The sequence below is a fragment of the Gastrolobium bilobum genome, unplaced genomic scaffold (genome assembly GCF_033153095.1).
Source record: "Gastrolobium bilobum isolate Gb01-03AN ecotype WA unplaced genomic scaffold, APGP_CSIRO_Gbil_v1 utg48469, whole genome shotgun sequence".
In the NCBI taxonomy this organism is placed as follows: Eukaryota; Viridiplantae; Streptophyta; class Magnoliopsida; order Fabales; family Fabaceae; genus Gastrolobium; species Gastrolobium bilobum.
In genome coordinates this window covers 12,981-32,379 of record NW_026900161.1, presented here as the reverse complement: position 1 = coordinate 32,379, position 19,399 = coordinate 12,981, and the positions used below count along the sequence as shown (strand labels likewise).

The following is a 19,399-nucleotide window of genomic DNA, read 5'->3' as shown; positions in this document are numbered from 1 at the left end:
AGAAAATACTTTTTCTCGACCTTTTTTTTCCCCCTGTAACTACAAATAAAAATTGTGAAATTTTAAATCAGGTATGTAAAACTACCTCAACTCAAAAAGACACAACGAACAAATATTACAAGCAACTCATGGTCATACAATTTGTATAACCGGTCACTAACAACAGTAGAGAGTGATTACCGAAGCAAAAGAAGATGGATAAGGAGGGCTTCTGACAGATTTTTAGTGGAGTAGCACATGAATGAATCGAATCAACATCTAAAAAAGAGAGATTCTAGAGACCTTGCACGTATGAGATTGTACAGTTGAGAATAGCTTATAAGAATTAATTAATATTATTTATACTAACAAGATGCATATATTTTTCGGTAGCCCATAATAAAAGAACTCAATAATTAAGCGTGCTTAACTTAGAGCAATTTTGGGATAGGTGACATCTTGAAAAGTTTTACCAGGAAGTATGTGAATGAGGACAAAGTACGCTGAAAAGTCTCGTGCCAGATTGTGGCGACAGTCATTGATCCTTGAAACGGTCAGGCATTACAAGTGGTATCAGAGCATGATTTCTCTCCCAGTATGGTGTGGTTCGAGTGGGCATATAACATCGCAGATGTAAAAGAGGCACGAATAAGGAGCGACTCCTACCAAGCTTACAGCGGAGGGATACATGAATGAATCGAATCAACATCTAAAAAGAGAGGAATTTGAGAGATTGTGTAAGTATGAGACTGTATAGCTGTGATAGCTTATAAGAATTAATTGGTAATACCTATATTAACAAAATATATCTACTTTTCGGTAGCCCATAATAGAAGAACTTCATAGTTAAACAAGTTTAATTTAGAGCAATTCTGGGATAACTTATAAGAATTAATTGGTACTATCTATATCCATAGAAAATATATCTAACAAATTTTACACAATCTCATTATAATTATTTTTTGTTCTTTTCTTTCGTTTTTCATTTTTTTACTTCATCTTATATTGATTTTTTTTTTTGGAGTTAACCCAATCTTAATTATTTCTTTGATACAAGTTGGCTCCACTAGTATCCCTTAATATTTTCACAAACTTCGACTATTTGAGATGGTTATGAGACTAATTCAGAATGTGAAGCAGATCAAAAATAAAAATATTTAAATCTCTCAAAAAAAAAAAATAACACGTGAAAGTGAAAGCAAAATCCTTTCCTTATTAGTTACTCCACTCCCTTATTACCTGAGCTACCATATTAAAATACTTTTACACAACATGTTTCTGTAAATAACATAACTCTTGCCCAAATGAAATCACATAAGATTTTGGAATCAGCTGAATGCATAACTAACAACATGCCATGTTTTGTCTCTCCTCATAATTGCGACCCAAAATAAAAGGGAAAAATTGCTACCGTCAAAGACGTAACTAGGCAGATAAGAGCAACACTGCAAAGGAATAGCGAAAAAGGGATAATAAAAAATGATGAAAAATATAACCACCGTCACCGACATCACAAAATAAAACAAACATTTTCAACAAAAATAAAAATAAAAATGATCTGCAACGTTATGTTTTTGACTTTTATCTTATTGAGAAGGAATTGAAATTTGGAACACTAGTTTAAACATGCCCACACCGCATGAATTGAGGAGAAAGAGGCGGTTATAAAAAACACAACTTTAATGAAAAATAGTGGGTCCCAATGGACTTTTACAACGTGATTTATGCTAAGTTCTGTCCATTATTATACCATTGGTTCTTTTCACTTTCAAGTATAAAATCTAAGTGAAGCTCCATCCCCTTCTCTTCCATACTGAGCCCTGCTCTTCCAGAGCACAAAACCCTATTCACCCTCTGTTCTTTTAGCTTCAGTTTTGCAGTGAAAATGGCAGCGACTCTTATAACTACACTCTGTTCGGCTTTGCTATTTGCTGCTTCAGCTTTTGCTGCTCTTCAGCCTAGAGTGCCAGAAGGTGATGTTCATATCTGAGACCCTTTTACTTAGATATATTGGAATGTTATAAACAGTAGATCTAATTTTATTCAGTCTATGCTACATTTTGCTTTTGCTATGGTGCTTGCTGCCCTTTTTACTTCAAACATGTTCTCTTGTTCTGCATTATCCACTCTCTCTCTCTCAGTTTCTGATAGTGGGCATCGTCTATGCTCAACCTGGTTTAGTCATAGAGTGTATTATACTTTAATGTGCTTGTTGGAGTGGCTCTATGGTTTCCATTCTTTTACATTCTTTGTGGGTAACCTTTAGATCTGTCCGTAATGTTGAGCAGTGAGTGAGTTAGAGAACGAGAGAGATCCTGTGCTTGGATCTGATTATCTACACTTAATAACACTATGTAATGAATCATTTTTAAGTTGTTAAAAGTGAAAGCCTCATTAATGATTCTATATTTCTTTAACATACCTACAAGAGCTCGTTGGGCTTAAAGCGTGTGAAGATAATGATTACTTGGTTATAGAGGATCCGATACCATATAAAGAAATCATTTTGACTCAAAAACTAAAGTTGTTAAGTGGAGGTCTTATTAATGGTTTTATAATTATCTAACACACTGGTTATGAAGTTTTGTGACTCTCTCTATAATTTTTATCTTGACAGCTTACCTCCAAAATGGAAACTTTGAGGAGATGCCAAACCCGAGAGACCTCAAGAAAACAAAACTCATTGGGAAATATGCTCTGCCCAAATGGGAAATCAATGGTCTGGTTGAGTATGTCTCTGGGGGTCCCCAACCTGGAGGCATGTTTTTCCCAGTGACTCATGGAATACATGCTGTGAGGCTTGGCAATGAAGCCTCAATCTCGCAGACCATCAAGGTCAAATCTGGTCAAATGTATGCTCTAATTCTTGGGGCATCTAGGACTTGTGCACAAGATGAAGTTTTGAGAATCTCTGTGCCTCCACAGACTGGTGATGTTCCTTTGCAAACCCTTTATAACCTCAATGGTGATGTTATTGCTTGGGGATTCAAGGCCACTTCTGATATTGCCAAAGTGACTTTCCACAATCCTGGAGTTCAAGAAGATCCAGCTTGTGGTCCACTTTTGGATGCCATTGCTATCAGAGAGTTCTACCCTCCAAGGCCTACAAGAGGTAAATGAAAGATATAGGAACCTAAATATTTGAATTTGAGCCAATACTACTTGGATATATTAGGGGAATCTTGCTTGTCTTTGAATATATTTTTTGTTTTTATAAATTAATGGCAACATAGATTTTTCTGCAGTTTTAACATCTGAGTTTGTTGGAATCCATGAATTAATCTGCTTGCTGAGTTTCTAGATGACAATTTTTTCCATGATCTATGGTATCTCAATCAAGATGCTATCTCTTTTATGTAAAAAATCATTTCAATCCAAAAGTGAAGGCTACCTTAATGGTTTTGTATTAGAGTTCTCCAACAATTTATATAATGTATATAGTTCAAAATTGAATTCCCAACTTAGCATTTATTTTGGAGTTTTGCTTTGCTTATATGATGTCTGGAACTCTCATTCTCTGATAAAACCATTCTATGGTCTCTTGCAGTTAATTTGGTTAAAAATCCTGGCTTTGAAGAGGGTCCATTCCCAATTTTCAACTCTACCAATGGTGTTCTGGTCCCTCCACAGCAGCAAGATCTCATGTCTCCACTCCCAGGTTGGATTATTGAATCCCTCAAAGCTGTGAAGTTCATTGATTCAAAGCATTTCAATGTCCCATTTGGGCTGGGAGCAGTAGAGCTTGTGGCTGGAAGGGAAAGTGCAATTGCCCAAATCCTGAGAACAGTTACCAACAAAGTCTACAACATTACATTTTCTGTTGGAGATGCCAAAAATGGGTGCCATGGTTCAATGATGGTTGAAGCATTTGCCGCAAAAGATACCTTTAAAGTTCCCTACAAATCTGAAGGGAAGGGTAGTTTCAAGACTGTGAGTTTCAAGTTCAAAGCAATTGCACCCAGAACCAGACTCACATTCTACAGCTCCTTCTACCATACCAGAATTGATGATTATGGATCACTTTGTGGCCCTGTTCTTGATCGAGTTATAGTGTTCCCTGTTGTTGCCTAAATGTGATTTTCACCTTATTGTAATACGTAGTAATGGAGATTTTTGCTAGTCACTTGAGCTTGTCTGTTGTATAATTGCATGAAGATGAAAGATATTATCAATTATTATTCAATCTTATGAATTAATCTCTCTTCTTTTTCTTCTTTAACTTTTTTTTTTTTAACTATCCTAATTTACGGCATTAATAAGTTCATTATTTTAATTTGCTCAGTTAAAGTAGTTTTCCATACAACATAGGTTTCCGTGCAAAACTAGACAAAAAATCGTAATTTTAAAAAATTTAGAGGTTGAAATATAATTTCAAAAAGCATAATAAACTATCAATATGTTAATATATTATTTTCCTATATTAAAAAAAGATTTGATGTTTCTTATACTGCAGGAGATAAAATTATCTTCTATATACGCATAAAGATGTGTGGGGCTTATATGGGTCATATGAAAAGAAAGGAGAATATGTTTCTTATGTTGTATAGACAATGTCTCATACAATACACAAAAAATTGGGTGAGACCCATTGAGGAGAAGAGAGAAAAAAAAAAAGTGTGTTGCACTCACTTTTTTTGTGTTGCATGAGACAAAATTGTCTCCTATAACATGATAAACATATTTCCCAGAGAGAAAGAAAATATAGGTCCCACACACATTTTATTTGTGTGTAGAAGATAATTTTGTCTTCTGCAACATGAGATACATTAAACCTATTAAAAAAAGAGGTTAACGTTTTTCTTGTAATAGAAGATAAAGTTATCTTATGCAACCCTTAAATGATGTTGTTTTGGGATTTGGCAAAGAAAAAAAGGTCCCGGTATTTTATAAAATTCATGATACAAAAGGAAAGTGAAATTATTAAAATACCTTGCATACCCCAAAACAACGTTGTTTTGGGATTGTTGGAGATAATTTTATCTCATATTGCATGAGAAATATTTTTCCCTTACAAAAATTCAAGAACTATATTATAATAATCTAGCTTATTGAAAAACCCTTTTACAAATACAAATAATAAGTAGAAAGAAGAGCTCTAGTGAAAACCCTAACAACAAGGCGAGGTTTGAGGAGGAAGATGATATTCACAGAGAGAGTACTAAGGGGACGAAAGGAGGCGACTTAAGTTTCTCTAATAGGACAACTCTAGTACCACATTAGGAGGGGTGGATAGCGGAGAACCCTTTGAGGAAAACTACTGGATGGAAGGAGGTGCTAATGAGACATACTAGAGAATACAAAAGTGGAGAGGATAATGAATCTATCATGGCTTCAGATGAGGAAGAGGAAATGCCTGATCATAATTGTGGGGAGAAGCAAGAAATCAACTGTATGGTGCAGGAAAATGGTCTTTTAAAATTCACTTGTTCCAAGGGTCTAAAGAGGTGCATTAGGGGAGAGTGGAAGCAGGCTTTGATAGTCAAACTTAGGGGAAAAAAGATAAGTGTCCAATTCACGAAGAAGAAGCTAGAAGTGTTGTGGAGTAAAAATGGCCCTATAAGTGTATCTGACATTGGAAATGATTTTTTCGCTGTTAAATTCTCCATGAAAGAAGACCCTTGGGAAGCACTGGATGGGGGATGGATTATCCTAGGACATTTATTTAGCCATTCAAAAGTGGCAACCCAACTTTTGCCCTTATGGTGATGATATAACTACTGTAGCTGCATGGGTAAGGATGCCTGACATTGCCTTGGAATACTATAGGGGGTGTTTGGTAGGAAGATTCTTTTGGGATATATGGGAAAGTGAGGGTGGGCATTCAATAATACCATGTTTGGTGGAACTTAAAAAAAATTGCTGGGAAAATTATATTGCTGGGAATTTTGTGTGTGCGTAATCTTAAACCAAATTCTCAAAGAAAAATACCACCTAGAGGGTGGGATTGTGATTTTGCCAGGTAAATGAAAAAGTTGATGCAAAAATTGTGTCAAAAATAACCCTGAGAAACCCTAAACAAATGTAATGAGAAAGGCAACGCTGCTTCAGAGAACAACTCTAAAACGACAATCCTTCTTCCGACGAGTTTAGCTGCTCAACCTTGAGGGAGACGACTGACGCTCGAACCTACCATCGGGTTTCTTTGCATTGTATGAACAAGATTTGCATGTCTTTTGTGTATATGGTTCCATTCTGAAATTTTAACTTTTTAAGCTGAAAAGATAATTTTTCTGAAAATAATTTTCTACTTTTTTTAGAAAAAAGCAAAGTTGAAAGATGACTATATTTTTCATTTTAATTATTTTTCGTTGTCCTATATATGATTATCTGGGTTCCGATTACATGTGAAGTGAATAAAATTTCGTTTTGTTAACATGTTCGTTTTGCATTAGAGTATGAACAAGGTCTGCATCTTTTCTTGTCAAAAGATGAGAGCCAAATTATGATGAATATTTAGAAAAAGTGGGGGTGTATTTTTAATATCACACCAAATTTCCAGTAATATTATATAATCAACCAAACACAGGCTTAATAAATTTCACCCAATATTCCCGGTAAAATTTTGGCCTACCAAATTATTTTTTTTAACTTTCCTATCTTACGATATTCCTAGTAATTGTATTTTCCTGGTAAAAAAAATTGTCTCCTCTACCAAACACCCCCTAATAGCAACGTCCTAAAATGGATGGAAGAACAATTCGGATTGATAAAACCACGTCATTACATTCCAGAGAGAGGTTTGTGTAACACCCCATGTGTACCCAATTTATTAACATTAATTATGGTATTAAGCACAACATAAATATTAATAAATCAATAATAAACTAATCTTACTATGTTAGCTATATATGTAACTTAGTCAATTATTCTTTTCCATGAAAAAGGAGTAAACTTTTTACTTTTCTCAAACATGGAATTTAATCCTGTAGCTTGAAATAGCAACTAAAAACATAATAGAGTCCATAAGTCCTTCGATTGAAGAACAATCAAAATAAACACTTTATTTCCAAATTAGGCATTGAACAACCCTTACTATTTTTAAAATTGGTATTTTCTCTCTTTACCATTAATTATAATATTTTACTATGTAAAAATAGACATCTAAAGCTTTTCAAAGACATATTATATGTTTCAATTGGTTTTGTACATATCGAGTTATGCATATTGCAAGCCATCGCTTCAAATCGGACTCCCAAAAACAGGACAACAACTTCAAACTATAACTGAGATTAATCCACTTATCCAAAGGTCCTAATATTTTGAATAGTTATAGATCTTCGAGTTAGCTCTAATAGGTTCAAGCCCCATTCAATTTGGAGCTCTCTAACTCAAATTATGCCAATTTTACTAAAGGGGGTACAATTTGTCTTCGAGCACTTAAGCGTGCTAAGACAGAACGCAAATCCCTATTTTTTGCCCAGGAGCGCGCTTAAGCATTATCCACCAGTGGAAAACACATTTTCCCCCTGTTCTGACAACTCTTAGTTTCCAAACCAAGTTTTCTCCTCCCACCTAATTGACATTTTCTCATATAAAATGCATAAACCTAGCCATCCAAAAGCTAAACAAGCAATATCCATAAATGGATTCATTAACTAAGGCTTCAAGCCATCAATTAACATCAAATACATTCATATACTTGAATTCCAATGCAAGATGTCCTAAGTCTCATATACATATCATTTGCCACTTGAATCACAAAATATGGTGCCTAAACTCGAATGAAAGTACATATGCCATAAGTACAAGCTTGTAACCAAAATAATACAAAAATTTTGTAAAACATATGGCTATACAAAATGCTCTCCTCAAAATAATGGTTCTATTATGCTTCTGTATCAATGAAGCTAGTAAAAACATAAGGGTTCTCATGCCTAAGGTAGTTAAACATGAGATTTTACGTAAAAACGAAAGGGAGATAAAAAATCATAGAATGTAAAATCGTAACGTAAAAAAAAGGTAAAAAATCATAAAAATGTAAAAGTGCTTGGAATATTGGTAAAAATATTTCGATAAAAAAAATAAAAAAACGTAAAAAAGCAGTGGTAAATCAAGATTTTAACTACATTCTCATACCTTATGCAGACATTTTGCCTTGCGAAGTTCCACCTCTTTTACATGGAGTACCTGAAACATGATCCCTATACGAGATGAAATAATTATTTCAATAAATTTAGTATCCTTGGAGGATTCTTCCACCCACAAGTTCACTTCCTACAAGAAGGGTTAATACACATGGCATATCAATCATCATACAAATAGAGGCAATATAAAATTAATTTCACTTATGCACCCAGTACACTAAGATCGCTACAATAAGTCGTACTTGAAAGCTAGGGTCCCTATGGAACGAAATCCCATATGTAATGCCCAACATGTGAAGAGTAATGATCAATAATGATAATTCATTTGCTCTGTTTTTTATATGACATGACCATATTATGTGACTTGGCCATAAATAATGAATATACTATCGTAATATAATATAGTTATATTAAATAAAACAAAATAATATGTAATTCCCTTATCAATACAAATTTTTGGCTTTTTGACCACTTTATTCCAATTAATGAAATATATCACCAGTTTAATCCTTTTGGCAAATTATTTACCAATGCTAGTGAAAGTCGCACGAGGAGTGTGCGCATTTAAGTCATGTATCTTTTCATCCGCGATTTATGCAAAAATCGACCAATGCAAGATGTGCATCTTGACAATATGCGTTCAAGTCATGCACGCCTCCGATGCGCGTCTTGCAAAGCATAATTCGTGACAAATATTTTTTGAATTTTATACAAATTGTGTATGGATTGATGTGCGATTTAAACACATATACTTTCCTTATGCATTTTATTGGCAGTTGATATACCTGCTCAGCTGCAAGTGATTAGTTATTTTGTTTCTTTCATTCTTTTCTGTTAGTTATTTTATTTATAGCCTGGGCTTGTTTGTTAATTGGGCTTACTTTAACTGGGCTTTTCTTTTCAATTAGCAGTAGGTGGTACTATAAGTAACTACCTTTAGTGTAAAACATAATTTACTTTCACTTTCTTCAATAATGAGAATTGATTCAGATTCTAAGATGGTATCAGACCTCTTCACGGAGCTCTGATATTGAGCCATCATGGATTTGAAGGATCATCAAGAACATGTGTTGAAGATGTGGAGATCTTGTCTGCAACAACCGGAATATAGTTTGTTACATTCTCTTGATCTTTGTCGGAACTCAAATTCGCCGTGTGTCTACTTTAGTGAATGCAAGACAAAGCATGCAAGCTAAACCAAGAACAAAAGGAAGCAGAACAGAAAGAAAAAAAAAATGCAAACGAAAAAAGGCAAATATCAGAGCTCCGTGAAGAGCTCTGATACCATCGTAGAATCTGAATCAATTCTCATTATTGAAGAAAGTGAAAGTTAGTTCTGTTTTACACTCAAGATAGTTACTTATAGTACCACCTACTGCTAACTGAAAAGAAAATGGCCAGTTCAAGTAAGCCCAATTAACAAACAAGCCTAGGCTGTAGATAAAATAACTAACTAACAGAAATGAATGAAAGAAAAAAATAACTAATCACTTGCAGTTGAGCAGGTATATCAACAAAATAAAAGCCACGATGGCTCAATATCCTTTCATTTCTTGCAAAAATATAGATGAACCATGTGACATATGCCATTTGGCTAAACAAAGGAAGTTACCTTTCAATCTTAGCTCAAGTGTTTCAAGTTCAGCTTTTGATTTAGTCCATATTGATATTTGGGGGCCATACTCAATTTCTTCTATTCATGGGCATCGTTTCCTTTTGACTATAGTAGATGATTGCACACGTTTCACTTGGGGCATACTTATGAAATCTAAAGCTGAAACCAGAAATCATATTAGACCTTTTGTTGCACTCATTGAAAATCAATTTGGAATTACCATCAAGACCTTTCGTAGTGACAATGGCCAAGAATTCTTAATGCACGCATTTTTTTGCTCAAAAGGGAACAATACATCAAACCTCATGCATTGAGACCCCACAGCAAAATGAAACTGTGGAGAGGAAGTACCAACACATCCTCACTATTGCAAGAGCTTTACTTTTTCAAAGCAATATTCCAAAGAGCATGTGGTCATAGTGCATTATGCATGCCATACATCTTATCAATTGTCTTAATTCACCTGTCTTACATAACAGATCTCCTTATGAGCTGCTTTATAATGAACCACCAATACTAATTCATCTCAAAGCTTTTGGCTGTTTAGCATTTATCTCCACCACTACACATGGGCGTCTTAAATTTGATGCTAGAGCTAGGAAATGTGTACATCTCGGTCACAAAGATGGTGTAAAAGGATACATCTTGTATGATGTGTTATCCAAGCAGATTTTTCTTTCAAGAAAAGTAGTATTCTATGAAGGTTTCTTTCCCTTTTCCAAAGAGCAACTCACAGAGCACTCATATACTTCTCAATGCTTGCCGTTTGTAGTTGAGCCTTCTATTTTGTATGATATACCACCTACTGATGTACCACACAACAGCAGCAGAGATGCTCCTAAACATCAACCAGCTCTTTGTCATCCATCATCAGCTGCAAGTGATTCATCTGATAATGCACCTATTCAGTGTGATGTACCTCTACATGATGTATCAGAAAATGACAGCAGTGGTACTTCTTCTATGCCAACTTCTGCAGATATGTTATCTGATACAACACCTCAACCAATTCTTACTGTTCCTCGACGTTCAAATAGGGTAAGCATTCCACCAAAACGTCTACAAGACTACTTATGCAATAGCTCAGCTGCTTCCACTGCTCATCCAATCTCTTCAGTGATCTCTTATACTAAATGTTCAGTTGCACACTCATCTTTCTGTCAAAATATTAGTTCTTTCGTTGAGCCTCGTACATACAAACAAGCATCATAGTCCAGTGAATGGGTTACTGCCATGGCTGAAGAAATAGATGCTTTGAACAAAAATCAGACTTGGACCTTTGTAGATTTGCCTCATGGTAAACGTCCAATTGGCTCTAAATGGGTCTACAAAATTAAACATGATCCAGATGGTTCCATTGCTAGATACAAGGCGCGTCTCGTTGCGAAAGGATATAATCAAATGGAAGATGTGGACTACTTTGAAACCTTCTCACCTGTTGCAAAACTGACAACCATTCGGTTACTGTTAGCAGTTGCTGCAGCTCGTGGCTATTTTATGGAACAACTTGACATCAACAACGCTTTTCTCCATGGTGACCTCCTTGAGGAAGTTTACATGTCTGTTCTTGATGGTATCTCTCCTCCTTACCCAAACCAAGTGTGTAAACTTCAAAAGTCACTCTACGGGCTTAAACAAGCTAGTCGGCAATGGAATGCCTGTCTCACCACTGGGCTTCTTTTTCTTGGGTACTCTCAATCTTCAGCGGATCACTCCTTATTCACCAAGGTTAGAAATGGTACATTTACTGCATTATTGGTGTATGTTGATGACATGGTACTAGCTGGTGATAACATGGATGAAATCAATTTTGTTAAACATCACCTTGATCAGTTATTCTGCATCAAAGACCTTGGATCCTTGAAATTCTTCCTTGGCCTTGAAATAGCCCGGTCACACCATGGGATAATCAACTCAAATATGTCTTAGAATTACTTGCAGATAGTGGTTTGCTTGGAGCCAAGGCTGCTTCCACACCCATGGAGCCCACCCTGCCTTTATGTCAGAATCAAGGTGATCCCTATGCTGATCCAGCAGCATATCGAAGACTTATGGGCCGCCTGCTATATCTTGCAAACACTAGACCAGACATATCCTTTGCTGTTCGACAGCTTAGCCAATTTGTTGCTAAACCAATTATGGCTCATTTTGATGCTGCATGTCGAGTACTTAGATACCTAAAAGAGTCTCCTGGAAAGGTGTAAAGCCCGGCAACTTGCAAGGATCAATGACTGTCCCCACACACTAACAGGAGACTTTTCAGTGCTTTGTCTTCCCTCGCACACTTCCCGGGAAAACATCCCAGGAGGTCACTAGTCCCCGAATTGCTCCAAGTCTAGCACGCTTAATTGTGGAGTTCTTTCGATCCGGGCTACCGAAAAGTAGATGCATCTTGTTAGTATAGGTAGTACCAATTAATTCTTATAAGTCATTCCTAACTGTATCGTCCCCATACCAGCACAGTCTCTGAAATCCCTCTCTTTCGGGTGTTGATTCGATTCATTCATGAACCCCCAAGCTGCAAGATTTGGCATGAGCCGCTCATTGTTCGTGCCCTTTCGCACCGGGGATCACTCCTTGCCCTTGCCAGCTCTTGGGATGTTACATGCCCACCAGCTTCCGCCTGGTTCGTCCTCGAACCATACCGTACTGGAAAAGAGGCCCTGCTCTGATACCACTTAGTGTAACGCCCGGCAACTTGCAAGGATCAATGACTGTCCCCACACACTAACACGAGACTTTTCAGCGTGCTTTGTCCTCACTCGCACACTTGCCGGGAAAACTTTCCAGGAGGTCACCCATCCTAGAATTGCTCCAAGTCAAGCACGCTTAACTGTGGAGTTCTTCCGATCCGGGCTACCGAAAAGTAGATGCATCTTGTTAGTATAGATAGTACCAATTAATTCTTATAAGCCATTCATAACTGTATCGTCCCATACCAGCACAGTCTCTGGAATCCCTCTCTTTCGGGTGTTGATTCGATTCGTTCATGAACCCCAAGCTGCAAGATTTGGCATGAGCCGCTCCTTGTTCGTGCCCTTTCGCACCGGGGATCACTCCCTGCCCTTGCCAGCTCTTGGGATGTTACATGCCCACCAGCTTCCGCCTGGGTCGTCCTCGAACCACACCGTACTGGAAAAGAGGCCCTGCTCTGATACCACTTAGTGTAACGCCCGGCAACTTGCAAGGATCAATGACTGTCCCCACACACTAACACGAGACTTTTCAGCGTGCTTTGTCCTCACTCGCACACTTCCCGGGAAAACTTTCCAGGAGGTCACCCATCCCAGAATTGCTCCAAGTCAAGCACGCTTAACTGTGGAGTTCTTCCGATCCGGGCTACCGAAAAGTAGATGCATCTTGTTAGTATAGGTAGTACCAATTAATTCTTATAAGCCATTCATAATTGTACCGTCCCATACCAGCACAGTCTCTGGAATCCCTCTCTTTCGGGTGTTGATTCGATTCATTCATGAACCCCAAGCTGCAAGATTTGGCATGAGCCGCTCATTGTCCGTGCCCTTTCGCACCGGGGATCACTCCCTGCCCTTGCCAGCTCTTGGGATGTTACATGCCCACCAGCTTCCGCCTGGTTCGTCCTCGAACCACACCGTACTGGAAAAGTGGCCCTGCTCTGATACCACTTAGTGTAACGCCCGACAACTTGCAAGGATCAATGACTGTCCCCACACACTAACACGAGACTTTTCAGCGTGCTTTGTCCTCACTCGCACACTTCCCGGGAAAACTTCTCAGGAGGTCACCCATCCCAGAATTGCTCCAAGTCAAGCACGCTTAACTGTGGAGTTCTTCCGATCCGGGCTACCGAAAAGTAGATGCATCTTGTTAGTATAGGTAGTACCAATTAATTCTTATAAGCCATTCATAACTGTACCGTCCCATACTAGCACAGTCTCTGGAATCCCTCTCTTTCGGGTGTTGATTCGATTCATTCATGAACCCCCAAGCTGCAAGATTTGGCATGAGCCGCTCATTGTCCGTGTCCTTTCGCATCGGCGATCACTCCCTGCCCTTGCCAGCTCTTGGGATGTTACAAAAGGGGCTATTCTTTTCTTATAGTAGTTCCCTAACACTTTCTGGTTTCAGTGATGCAGATTGGGCTACCTGTTTGGATACACGTCGATCCATTACTGGGTTCTGTGTTATTCTCGGCACTTCTCTGGTTTCTTGGAAAACCAAGAAGCAAACTACTGTGAGTCGATCCTTAGCTGAAGCAGAATATCGTGCTTTAGCCTCCTTGACTTGCGAGATTCAGTGGCTCACATATCTACTACATGATCTTCATGTTCACATTCCTGGGCCTTATATTGTGATAATCACGCAGCTGTCCACTTAGCTCACAATCGTTCTTTCCATGAACGTAGCAAGCATATAGAGCTTGACTGCCATGTCACACGGCATCAGACTTTACAGGGATTGATTCATTTGATACCTATTGCCTCATCCCAACAGCTTGCAGATATGTTTACCAAAGCCCTTCATCCTACTTACTTTCGTGACTTCATGGACAAGTTGGGGTTTAGAGATATCCACCTTCCAACTTGAGGGGGGTGTTGATATACCTGCTCAGCTGCGAGTGATTGGTTATTTTGTTTCTTTCATTCATTTCTGTTAGTTAGTTATTTGATTTACAGTTTGGGCTTGTTTGTTAATTTCTTTTTAGTTAATAGTAAGTGGTACTATAAGTAACTACCTTTTGTGTAAAAGAGAACTTACTTTCACTTTCTTCAATAATATATTTTCACTTTCTTCAATAATAAGAATTGATTCAGATTCTAAGAAATAAATTAATAATTTATCAAAAAAATTAAATGAGTGATATATTTTATTTTTCCTATGGCCCAAATTTTTAGCAAAGAGCTACAAAGGCCAAACTTGGGGATTGAAATATTTGAAAAGTCTATGTCTTTGTCTAGTCTCTTCAGATATCATTCCCACCCCCACACCCTGCTACGTTCACGCATTCCCTTCAATTTCCCGCGAATTTCTCAACGTTCAAAAATGCCTCCTACCACATCATCACCATTCGTCACTCCTCTCTCTGCAACACTGATCTCCTCCTCCTCCTCCTCGTTGTTGTTGTTGTTGTTCTTCTTCTTCTTCTTTGTTCTCTATTCCCTCTCACCACTTTCCCTTCCGAAACCTCCCTCCTCGGCCGCGGAATCCGTTAACCCCGGAATCCGCCATGGAAGATGTATAGAATAATATCCACGCCGGCGTCTAAGTTCCGCCAATTCCGGCGACTCCGGTCGAGACCCACAACCGCGGCGACCGACGAGGAACAGGCTCACCACATCCTATGGAGATATCAGATCCTGGACCCAGACAGCGACATCGTAGCATATTGGAACAAGGTATTCCTTGTGACAAGCCTCCTCGCACTCTTCGTCGATCCTCTCTACTTCTTCCTCCCAACCGTTGGTGGACCCGCTTGCTTGACGGCAGACCCCAAACTCAGCATCTTGGTTACCCTCATTCGCTCCTTCGCCGACCTTTTCTATGTCCTCCACATGGTTATGAAGTTCCGTACCGCATTTGTCGCCCCCAATTCTAGAATCTTCGGTCGCGGTGAGCTCGTCATGGATGGGCGCGAGATCGCAATACGCTACTTGAAGAGTGATTTTGTCATTGACCTTGCTGCTACCATCCCACTCCCTCAGGTATTTAATATTTTTTTGTCATTCTTTTTTCCTTTTGTTGAGACTGACTGCGAGCATTGGAGTAGTGGTAAAATTGCTTCCTGTGATTGAAAGATCACGGGTTCGAGTAAAAATGTAAGGTTAAGGTGGTATACAATCAACAACCGTCATCTCTGTCTTCGCAAGTTAGGGAGCCTTCTCCACTTGGGTTTGTTCTTTAATCTTATTGAGAGTGGTTACCAGATCTATGTGTGATCGCGGAAATTCTATGACGCTCAAGTTAGTATCAGAACATTATGTAGAATGCAATTAGGTTAGATTGATATGAAGGCCCTATAAAGAATATACTTGAGATTGAATCTTGTTGCTTTGATTGTGGGATTGTGGACTCCTAGGAGATATTATGCTAATTTAGTGGCATAAATGTAAACGGAAAGGATAGAAAATTAGTTTAAGTGTAGGGCTCAATGTACTTGTCTAGAACAAGTTGCATGCTAGAACTTGGTGCAACAATGATTTATGGTTTTTCTGATATATTTATTTATGTGAGTGTGTTACTTGTTTGTGGATAAATATTGAATTGGAAGCGTCCCAAGTTGTTAAGGACTGTAATGCACGATTTGTAATGGTTTTAAGTTTGTTTTATTTATTTATTTATTTATTTTATTTTTAATTTTGTCTTGCAGATTGTGATTTGGTTAGTTATTCCAGCGAGTAGAAACGCAAGAACTGATCATGCCAACAACACTCTTGCACTTTTTGTTCTTATTCAGTATGTTCCTAGGCTTTTTCTTATCTTTCCTTTGAACCAGCGTATTCAGAAAACAACTGGCGTTATTGCCAAGACTCCCTGGATTGGAGCTGCTTACAATCTTGTTCTCTACATGCTAGCTAGCCATGTAAACACCTTGATTGCATCTTTTGCTATTCCTTTTACTAAATGGATTTCAATTTTTTTTTTTTTTTTTCTTGTTTTAAGTTATCATGGTTTATTGTTGGAACAGATTACAGGAGCAACTTGGTATCTATCGTCAATAGGGAGACAATTTAATTGCTGGAAAACACAGTGCGAACAGGAAAACAGATCACATACCCTGTCTTGCTTACCTAGTTTTCTTGATTGTAATAGTTTGGACCTCCCTGAAAGGCAATTTTGGCTAAATATCACCCGTGTTATTAGCAAATGCGATGCAAAGAGCAAGATCAATATCAAATATAAGTTTGGGATGTTTGCTGATGCTTTCCTAAATGATGTTGTCACTTCCAATTTTAAGGAAAGATACTTCTATTGTCTTTGGTGGGGTTTAAGAAATTTAAGGTATGGCATCTTGATTGTGTTATCCTTTTATGCATACTATGCTACAATTTCGTTTTAGGTCTGTTTCAAAAGAAGCATATTCATGACAATTGTTGAATTTCAAGTCTTAAATCATATAATAATAGATTTATCTAAGCATATATGTTTCAGAAGAAGCATATAACAATTGTCACTATATCTCTCACACATTACTGCATATATACTCATTGAGAAATCACCCGATAATTTCCTTTCGCAGCTCATATGGACAGAATTTGGACACCACCACATACCTTCTGGAGACACTTTTTTGCATCGTTTTATGCATTGCTGGATTAATTCTGTTTTCACTTTTGATTGGAAACATGCAGGTAAGACTAGGAGAATAATAATATATTGATATATGATATAAATTTATGAGGGTGATATGGTGAGTTACTAGGAGAAAACTGTGTCGGAATGTATCTTTGTGTTTTGTTATACCAGTAATACAGATACTGATTTTGGCTAAAGAGTATTGTTTTTCCTCTTTGTCGAAGACGTACTTGCAATCGATGTCAGTTAGACTTGAAGAATGGAGGATTCGGAAAAAAGATACAGAGGAGTGGATGAGGCATCGCCAGTTACCTCAAGATCTGCAGGAACGTGTCCGTCGCTTTGTTCAATATAAATGGCTTGCAACAAGAGGAGTTAATGAAGAGGCCATACTGCTTTCTTTACCTTTGGATCTTCGTCGTGAAATTCAACATCACTTGTGTCTTTCTCTTGTGCGGCGTGTATGTCTTTCTTTACCTTGGCACATTTTGTTATTATTTATCTATCTTACCTTGCTGCAATGCAACAATTTTAAGTAAATAAGCAGTTGAAAAAGCAAATTACATGATATTTATTATTGTGTTAAATATCACCAAGTGTTCCTTCATTGTAGACTGAAGACCATTATTACCCAGTATGATACAACAATTAATGATGCACAATTTTCCTTTTTAATTTTTGGTAGGTCCCCTTCTTCTCACAAATGGACGATCAGCTACTTGATGCCATTTGTGAACGACTTGTGTCATCATTAAACACTGAAGGGACCTACATATTTCGAGAGGGTGATCCAGTAGATGAAATGCTGTTTATCATTAGAGGGCAATTAGAGAGCTCCACAACCAATGGAGGAAGGTCTGGATTCTTCAATTCCATCACACTCAGGCCTGGTGACTTTTGTGGAGAGGAATTGTTGACATGGGCCTTAATGCCAAACTCAACCCTCAACCTACCTTCTTCTACTCGTTCTGTCAAAGCTCTTACTGAAGTTGAAGCTTTTGCACTAGAAGCAGAGGATCTGAAATTTGTGGCAAGTCAGTTCAAGCGCCTTCACAGCATGAAACTTCAGCATGCGTTTAGGTATTATTCCCATCAATGGAGGACATGGAGTGCTTGCTTCATACAAACTGCTTGGAGAAGGCATCAGAAAAGGAAAGCAACAAGGGAGTTGTCCCTCAAAGAGGGCCTCTACTACATGGCTATGCCTGAAAGCGAGAGTGATAGTTACATTGTAAGCGAGATCGAGGGATCGTCAGGGAATATGAAAAAGGTTCAAAATATTGGTGCAACTGTTTTGGCCTCAAAATTTGCTGCCAATACGAGGAAAGGGAACAATAAGATTCACGGCAGTGATCCTGTGCCGCAATTGTTCAAGCCAGATGAACCTGATTTCTCTTTAGACCATGAGGAAGTTTAGTGAGCACAAGAACCCGTCTCTAACTGCTGGAAAATGAGTTTATAACACTTATTCAATAGGAAGTTTTATGGCTTGGATGTAAATGTTATTGATAGATTAGCAATGGTTATCACATTTTTAATTAATTCTTTGCCTTGAATGAATTCACTTGCACGTATTGCTTAACATACGCACAGGTCGCTACACACCTGCCAAGAGCACCCGCTTAGTTGGAGTATTTCTTTTATTTCTATACCTTGATTCATTTTCACGTGTTATGAGTTATTTTTGTTCATCAATATATACATATATATTGGCAAGATCATTTTATACTGATTTAAGTTATATTTTTAATCCTAATAGTTAATCCTAATGGTTGATCTAATTTATATTTTATACATAATTAATTTAAAAGAATTTAAATTTATAATTTAAAAGAAGAGAAGTTAAGAATGACATATGTCAATATTTAAGTAACAGCAGACTAAATAATGTCACGTGAACAGTATTATCTAAATGAAGTTAGATCCACTAACCAATTTAGTTATTACCAACCAACTAACCACTTTATCATAATCTGAGAAGCACGGACACGTGTCCGACACGGACACGCTCGGATATGTGCCCGACACGCGGTCAACATTTGGGGACACGCGGTCAACTCTCTGACACGTTTTTCCGACACGCAGTCAACTTTTTTCGACACGCGGTCAACTCTCGGACAAGTTTTCGGACACGTTTTTTTTTTTTAAATCTTAATTTTATTTTGTTAACTAAATATAAAAGAAATAATTTATAAATTAATTTTTTTCTATTATGAAATTTGACATGAAAAATTAACAAAGTACGAAAAATTATTTATATTTATATTTATGTTATGAAATTTAAATATTTGATTGGTTATATGATTTATTATGGACTCTTATATGTATTAAATATAAATTACATTATATATATTAAAATTTTTATTTAATATCAAAATGTGTCCCAACGTGTCGAAATATGACATTTTTTAGAATTAACGTGTCGGCGTGTCGCGTCGTGTTGTGTCTC

General features: G+C 37.5%; 2 protein-coding genes across 2 annotated transcripts; both read left to right on the top strand.

The window, feature by feature from the left end:
* Positions 1-1,864: 1,864 nt before the first annotated feature.
* LOC133295585 (protein TEEBE-like) lies at positions 1,865-4,103 on the top strand. The gene is made up of 3 exons (XM_061494426.1): positions 1,865-1,952; positions 2,597-3,091; positions 3,527-4,103. Exons 1-3 carry the CDS (start codon positions 1,865-1,867, stop codon positions 4,048-4,050), a joined length of 1,107 nt encoding a protein of 368 aa, XP_061350410.1. The 3' UTR covers positions 4,051-4,103.
* A 10,776-nt stretch (positions 4,104-14,879) lies between these two features.
* On the top strand, positions 14,880-18,367 carry LOC133295583 (cyclic nucleotide-gated ion channel 18; the record flags this gene model as incomplete). The annotated part of the gene is made up of 6 exons (XM_061494424.1): positions 14,880-15,359; positions 16,025-16,237; positions 16,343-16,656; positions 16,895-17,006; positions 17,175-17,411; positions 17,636-18,367. Coding segments are annotated over 6 exons (2,088 nt in total), but the record flags the coding sequence as incomplete, so codon positions are not given.
* Positions 18,368-19,399: the final 1,032 nt, after the last annotated feature.